The following is an 8,419-nucleotide window of genomic DNA, read 5'->3' on the forward strand; positions in this document are numbered from 1 at the left end:
TATTTTCATGCGAGGTTCTAGTATGCCCTGATAGGGGATAGCTACTATTTCTGCCATGTGATTCTCACAACGCCAATCTTTCCCTTGCGAGGTTCTACTTTGGCATGGTCATCGGGTCTTCCTTGGATTGGATTATATGGATCGGCATTGTCCTCGCACTAGAAGCCCGGGTGAGTTGGCAGCCCGGGAGCGACAAATTGTCAAGATTGGATCTGAGCTCTCTCGTTCGGGTTCCTCGGTCCTCACGGTGTCATGTCGGCGTCGACACTACGAACCACACCGACCAGAGTCCATCGAACGAACACTACCTCAGGTTATTCCTTTCTCCCAAATCTCCTCCTTATAGATGTGCATCGCAGCACCTACAGGCGAGCGAAAGCGGCGTCCTGGAGGAGGCGACACTCGGAGAGGCCGGGGATGAAACCGGCGAGGTCCTTGTAGTCGGTGAGCGTGGCCCAGATGGCCTCGAGCGACGCGCCGACCCGCACCCGCGCGTGCACCAGCCGCTGGTTCTTCTTCGCCGGCAGCTTCCGCACCTTCTCTCGAACCCGTACCGCTCATCCGGTCATCCCACTACAAAAAACATGTTAATCCATGATGAAATTGTGATGACATTGCCAGAAACTGCATTATTTATGATGATTTTTCTGGTTCGTCGCAAAATCCGTCATATATAAGCAACATGAGGATGGCACCCCAAATCATAGACCCATCATGACAGACAAAGAGAGACCGTCACCATAATCGTCATGGTTCGAACAATTAGTTCCGTTCTTACACACCATTTAGGCCGTGATGGATGGATGGTGCTGACGTGGCAATCCAGCGAGAGGAAGAACTTGCGATGTGATTGGTGGAGCGAGCTAACCCACGGATCACAAATCCAGACCGTCTACTCTTCCGTGATCCAATGGCAAGCAGTCAACTCCTATGTAGATCTCCGCCAGCTTCTTCCTTCCCCTTTGTCCGCCCCGACTTCCCTGATCTCGCCGTCCTCCTCTTTCAGATCCTCCCCCTCCCCATCCACGACCGCGCGACCTCCCCATCCATGGCCATCTGCCCCTATGCATCCCGCAACCGCCGCGGCGACATCCTCGTCCCCAGAGGCGGGGACTTCCCTTAAGGCGAACCTAGTGCACGTGGCGCCGGTACCGTTGATGCGGGTCGGGCGGCGGTCAGATCTGCCACGGCCAGAACCGGCGTCCTCTTCCTCCCTATCCAGCTTCCTCCCATGGCTGAGAAGAGGGCTTCGTCAAGGATCCCATGACGGAGGTCAACGTGGGAGGCTGCTTCCTCCGATCCCAGATCGACCATCCGTCGATGGAGGCCATGAGAGCCACGTGGGCACACACATGGCTGCGCTTCAAGGTCAACCCTCGCCCATCCTTTCTCTTCGATTTGATTTGATCTCCTCCCCTGATTTCCTTCGCCACGCAGCTGCAGCTCGATAGATGCAGGGACGCCGCCATGGAACAGTCAGGGCCTCCCTTCTCTTCCCGTTTAGTCCGATCCGCCACTGCCAGCCATTTCCGGCGCCCTTGCACCAAAGCGGTGGTAAGGCCACGACCCTTCCTTCCTCCTTGCAGCGTTTTAGCCCCCCCACCCTTCCTATAGCTAACAAACTAGTTTGCTTTAACGATCCTATCATATCCTATCCATGGAGTAGCTTGGATTTGGTTTCAGTTTACTATGTACATGCAGGGATGGTTGGTTTCAGAGATGGTCTAGGCCCTATTTTTTCAGCTGTAACAAAATCATCAACTGAGCTAGCTTTCAACCCTTTTTTGCCATGGTTTTGGGTTGGTCCTGCTTACGCCAAATTGATCCATTGGCTTGGTTCAGTTTATATAGAGCTCTCCATGCCCAAGAATAAGAAAATCTTGCTGCCAATCTGATGCTACAATTGTGTCTTTTTTACTGTTATATTATCTGTGCCACTGAACATTCAAACTTTAACCTTTGCTTGTGTAAAATCAGACTTTCTTCTATTGTGAATGGAGTGTTTGGTTGTTGTGCTGGAAAAGTAGTTCATTCATCGCTCATTTGACATGTGCAAGCAATGTGTACAGACTGCATTTAGATTCCAACCCAACTAGATTATAGTTTAAGCGTTTTAGACCAAGCCATCTTGGTTTGGCGGCCATGGGGAGACGAGGAGGAGGGGCAGCAGGAGGCGGTGGACGACATGGCCATGGCAGTGCCCCCTTTCCGTCGTAGAACTACCACGCTGACTGCCGCTGTGCATCACATTTGTATGTAATCAAGTCTATACTCATGTGAGGCATATCTAGTCACTCTCGCCTCCGGCAGGGATGCAATAGCCTCACCTTCATACTACAGCAACCCAGGGGCGGATCCGGCATAGGTATATGACAAAAAGTACTGCGTACATGCTTGAGTTCAGACTTCAGAGAGTACGCGGAGTGAGTTAACAACTCAGTTTCAGTCCAGATAAACTAGTCTAAGCAAGCCAACAGTTCACCAATCCCCTCCAAAGTTCCAATTTGAAATTGCATTCATGTGTAGCTTCTGTTTGGATTTAGAGATGTATCTTTGTAAATAGAACTGTCCTGATGTAATTGATTCCATTAATAAAAGAATAACAAATGAATTTTTTAAAAGCAAATGTAGGTGGAAACGGAAAAAAAAGAGTTGATGTTAGGGTGAATTTTTTAACACCCAAAGCTGAATTCTTGGATCCGCCACTGCAACAACCCCGGGGATGCAACATGCCCCCTCGCTGGCGGTGGTGGCGGCACTCATGCCGAGCTGAGAGACGGTCGACCTGCTGTCATCAATGCCGTCACGGCCTCGGCCACGGTGACCACAGCCATAGCGGCCACGGCCACGACCACGACTAATTTATTTTTGTATTTTGGAGTGTCCCACATTTGGTGTAAATAGTACCAAGTTTTCCTTTTCACTATGTAAAATATTACCAAGCTAATACCAGAACCACTGTCCGGACTTCTTAAAAGCGTATGTGCCTATACTAAAGCATACTGCCACATTCAGCTTATTTAACCTTGGCAGTTTGCTTACCACATTCGGGCTAGGTTACTGCATCTGTATGTATTGGGAGTAGCCCTGTCAGGATGGGCTCTAATTGGTGTGTCATGTGTATGCCTCACAACTTTAGTATACACTTGATTACATTTTATTGATGTACACATATATATGCTCCGTTTGATCTTTGAAGCCTAGCTTTCAATTTCTAAATCAAAATTGTAGACATATGTTATGCTAAAAGACTTCTGTTCTGCATGCTTTTGTTCTGCACGCTATAACACAATTTGATTTCATTTAATCTTTGAAGCCTAGCTTAGTTTTGCTTACAACAGCTTCAGTATAGACTTGAATAGATATTTTTCCGGTTACTTTTTTATGCCTGCTTTAAGTATCGTGTTTCTTCTGAAATTGACTCAAATTATGGTATTACGTACAGAAGGGCACAATGATGAATTCAACGCAAGATCCTACTGGTGATCCAACAGATGGGAGCCCAACAGACGCAAACACATCAGGTGATTATGTCATATGCTTGCGAACTTGTCAGATTTGTTTGCTTACTTGCATTGCTGAAAGTGCACTTCTATTTGCAGATGCCTAAGAAAAGGACTGGCAAATAAAATAGGAATCCAAACTTGCAAAATTCTCTTTTACAGAACGCTAGTACTACTGGGACTCTATGTACAAGGCACAATGTAATTGCTCCAAATACGCTCATACAAGTTGCAACAATGAATACTCGAATGTTTCGAGCAATGGTAAGTCACAAGCTTGGTTTGTCTTCATGTTGGCCTTTATTTGATACGTTAATGGCCTTCATAATGTGCAATCATCTACTTGCTTGCACTATTGTACTTTTTTTGTTGCTGAAGCACATACAGTAGGGAAGCTAGAAATAGAACAGTTTTCTCACCATTAGAAATTGTGAACTTGTGCCAGCATGTAGTTGTTTCGGAGAAATTTAGTATCTCTTACATATATTGTCATGACCCATTCGCACATAAAACTCTATAATATAAAAGTTAGTATTCATGTGTTTTCCGCATTGTTTTTTAGTATCTCTTAGGCTCTGACTCATGTCATTCCATCATTTCTTTATTGACATCAAGTTCCTCTTTGTCTTAGTTGATAGCATCAACACTATAACTTAAAAACATGTCAATCTCCCTCGGACCAACATTTTTCCATCCCTGGAAAATGGCTAAACCATCACAGATGACTGCAAGCGACGAATCTATCACCAAGTATACTAAAGCTTTGACAAAACACAGGAAATGCAAACCTAGGAATTAATACCAACAAAAGTAGGTACACACATTTTATCATTGCTTCTGGCAAATCCCCCTCTCACTTCATTTCAAGAGTGTGAATCACACAAATATGTGAAAATGATAGGTGATTTCTCTTGGACAAAAATCATGTCTTTCGAGCATCACCCAAGGTTTTTTTTGATTCATCCCCATAGGTTGAATTTAAAAGAAAGGATAAACTCGCAAATATGTAGAACATTCAGATGATAGAACAAGATGCGACCTATATCATACGAGACATTTGAAATCTACTAAAAAATACTCGCTTCATTGTCGATTCCATTTCCACCTTTCAAACTAAAACTAGATAGAAATATTTGGGTTATTCCACCATCCACTTCATTCCATTCCCGTCGTCTGTCCCAATCTCGCATCTTGGCACAACACAACAGTAATTCATACCAGCCACGTTGGGGACCGGGGCATGTCGCAAAGCCGGTGGATGACCTGGCAGAGATAGCTAATTGTTTTTTGAAAAAATAATGAAACTGACGCGGTTGTATGCGAATATTTATAGAATTTATCAAGAACATTCTACATGATTGTAATGATAAATAAACACTTGTTTAAAACATTGTTACACCCCTTTCATGAAATCAGCATAAAAATCTATAACAAACATAGGTGAAATGCTTGTAATACTCATGTCAAACAATTTCTGCATGAAAAACCAACATGTCTCTACGCGGTCCATTATTAGATATACATGAGTTGTTCTCCTTGGTAACAATACATGGAATTTTTTATCATGCGGCAGCTATGAATTTTCAATACACTAGTATACACTAGTCTAACTTGAGTTGCTTACTTAAATTGATAGGATTTCCTATCTTATGGCATCTTAAATGTTTCTAAGAATTTGGTGATTGAGATATTGTGGCAAATATGTTCCCTCGTGTAATAACACAAGAGAACCGTCAGATTTTGGTTTGATGCTTCTTCACCAATTTATTAGCATGATTCACTAATCATGATTTTTACAGTCAACCTTTTCCACACACCTAGTGTAGCTAATTAACCAATGTTCACATATTTGTTCCATACAAGCTTAATTACTTTTGCATCTTACAATTTTAAGGTCTTTGGGATTGTAACTAACATCTTTAGAGGAATGTCTCTTCACTGCGAAATCCACCATTCAACCAAAAACTTCTGTTGAGGTTGTCTAGATTGGTAAAGGGAAGCATAATATGACTGGATTTGTACAGGAAACATCCAAAACAAAAAAAGGTCTATCGGTTTCTAGACACATGCCTAAAGGCATAAAAAATCAAAGCTTGCTACAAAATACATAGTCAACACCTTAAACAGGTGATCTAATTAAGGACAAGTAAGGTGGAGTTATTAATTTTGGGAAGCTGTTTGGCGTCGTTTGCTTGCAAGATGGTGGCGCTCAGAGATGGAGTTATTAATTACCTTGTATATCTAGTGCCTCCCATAAAAAAACCTCAAGATGGAAGCTCACTGAAGGCACTCAATATTTCAATTTTATGACTGATGATGAAGTGGTCAGTGCAATCATCTATCCTTAATAACAGCGTACGGGGCTCCAACCCTCATCCACAGCCAAAATAAACAAAGGTCGATCGATTTCCGCCAACATGCCTAAAGGCATAAATTGTTCCATGCTTGCTAGAAAATTAATAGTCAACGCCTAAATAGGTAATTGCAAGAGAAATAGGGAGATTAAATGATCTATTTTGGGAAGCTGTTTGGCCCCGTTGGCTTGCAGGAGATGCACTTAGAGGAGTCAAAAGACATCTACACAACCAACAATTACCTTGTATATCTAGTACCTACTACAAAAAAAATTCTCAAGAAGGAATCTCACTAAAGTCACTCTCTATTCCTACTCTATCACAGCGTATGAAGCAGCAAGTGCGTTCTATTTGTCCTTAATAACAACGTACTAGGATCCATCCCTCCTCCACCAACTGCAAATATGTGTTTACATCTATTCTCATAAAATCATTCGCACATAAAACTCTATAATATCAAAGTTGGTATTCATTTATTTTTCCCAATGTTTTCGGGTATCCAGTAGGCTCTAACTTATATTATACCGTCATTCCTTTATTAACTACTACATAGTCCCATCAACATCAAGTTCCTGGCTATCTTAGATGATTGCATCAAACATGTCAATATCCCTTAGAACTACCATTTTCCTTCCCTAGTAGATGGCTAAACCATCGTAGATGACTCCGAGCAATGAATATATCATCAAGAATACTAGAACTTTGACAAAAGACATGAAATGCAAACATAGGGTTTAATTACAACAAAAAAGGTACCCATTTTATCATTGCTTCTAGCAAACCCCCTCTAACTTTATTTCAAGAGTGTGAATCACACTAATATTTGAAAATGCTAGTTGATGTCACTTGGGCCAGAAATCATCTCTCTCGAGCATTGCCCAAGGTTTTTTCAATATCGTCACCCTAAGTTCAATTTAAAACAAACGATGAACTCGGAAATATGGAGAACGTTTGGATGACAGAACAGGACGCGACCCATATCATACGAGACAATTGAGATCTACTAAAAAATAACAGCCAAATTTTAGTTTGATGAATCTTCACCAATTTTTTAGCATGATTCACTTCATGATTGTACAATCAACCTTTTCCACATACCTAGTGTTGCCAATTAACCAACATTCTCATATTTGTTTCATACATCACAACTATATGAGCTGAATTACTTTTTAACATTTCAAGTTTTAAGATATTTGGGCTTTTAACTAACTCTCTAGAGGAATGTGTCTTCACTCTGAAATCCACCATTGGACCCAAAACATGTGTTGAGCTTGTTGGGATTGGTAAATGGAAGCATGATTTGACTGGATTTTTTCAGGTCACATCCAAAACAAACAAAGCTCTATCGGTTTCCGCAAACACGCCTAAAGGCATAAAAATGTTCCATTTTCTCTACAAAAGACATATTCAACGCCTTAACAGGTGATTTCATGAGAATTAAGGTGATGTTATCTATCTTTGGAAGCCGTTTGGCCCCACTTACTTGCAAGATGGCGGAGCTTAGAGCAGTCAAAAGACGCCCGCACAACAAAGAATTACCTTCTATATATAGTGTCTGCTATCAAAAATTTCCCAAGATGGAAGCTCACTAAAGGCACTCACTATTTTGATCCTATCACTGATGATGAAGTGCTCGGTGCAATCCATCTATCCTTAATAATAGCGTACGAGGCTCCAACCCTCCTCCGCCAACTTCAAATATGTGTTTTACATCTATTTTCATTAACTCATTGACACATAAAACTCTATAGTATCAAAGTTAGTATTCATGTGTTTTTCAGATTATTTTTTATTATCTCCTAGAGTCCGACTCATGTCAGTCCTTCATTTTTTATTCACTACTACATTGTTCCTTCTACATCAAGTTCCTCTTTGTCTTAGTTGATACCATCAAAGCTATAACTTACAAACATGTCAATCTCCCTCAGAACAATAATTTTTTGATCCCCATAGAGGGCTAAACCATTCTAGATGACTCCATGCGATGAATCTATCACCAAATATTCTAAAGCTTTGACAAGAGACTTGGAATGCAAACGTTGGGTTTAATTCCAAAAAAAGATGTACAATTTTTTTATCATATCTTCAAGCAGACCCCCACTAACTTAATTTCAAGAGTGTGAATCACTCAAATATGTTAAAATGGTATGTGACGTCTGTTGGCTGAAGATCATGTCTTTCGAGCATCACCCAAGGGTTTTTCGATATCTTCACCCTAGGTTGAATTTAAAATAATGGATGAACTCAGAAATTTGGAGAAAATTCGGATGACAGAACATGACGCGGCCCATATGATACGTGGTAACTGAGATGTACTCAAAATTACTCGCTCCACTATCGTTTCCATTTCCACCTTCCAAACTAAAACTAGATCAAAATCCTAGGTTCACTCCACCATCTGTCGCATTCCATCCCCTTTATCTAATCTAATCTCGCATCTTGGCATAACACAACCGTAAGTCATACCTGCTGCGTCAGGGACCCGAGTATCTCCAAAAGTCGATGGATAACCAGTCAGAGATAGATAATTGTTTTTGAGAAAATAATGTAATCAACGAGGTT

The 8,419-nt window shown here is 41.7% G+C and overlaps 1 protein-coding gene across 13 annotated transcripts in view; it reads left to right on the top strand.

The window, feature by feature from the left end:
- The first annotated feature begins 905 nt into the window (after positions 1 to 905).
- Positions 906 to 8,419, top strand: part of LOC123164386 (uncharacterized) — a 49,029-nt gene continuing 41,515 nt past the window's right edge. For 4 of the 13 annotated variants that reach the window (XR_006482367.1, XR_006482368.1, XR_006482372.1 and 1 more), the window contains exons 1-4: positions 908 to 1,368; positions 1,438 to 1,554; positions 3,446 to 3,524; positions 3,603 to 3,767. Coding sequence is in view for 1 of the 13 variants with exons in the window: in XM_044581829.1 (XP_044437764.1) it covers positions 1,264 to 1,368; positions 1,438 to 1,554; positions 3,446 to 3,524; positions 3,603 to 3,610 (309 nt within the window). In the remaining 12 variants the exon portion in view is untranslated. Of the gene's footprint in view, positions 1,369 to 1,437; positions 1,555 to 3,445; positions 3,525 to 3,602; positions 3,768 to 8,419 lie in introns of all 13 variants that reach the window. The other 9 variants (XR_006482371.1, XR_006482374.1, XR_006482369.1 and 6 more) reach the window with 6 other exon arrangements.

Source organism: Triticum aestivum, chromosome 7D (genome assembly GCF_018294505.1).
Source record: "Triticum aestivum cultivar Chinese Spring chromosome 7D, IWGSC CS RefSeq v2.1, whole genome shotgun sequence".
NCBI lineage: Eukaryota > Viridiplantae > Streptophyta > Magnoliopsida > Poales > Poaceae > Triticum > Triticum aestivum.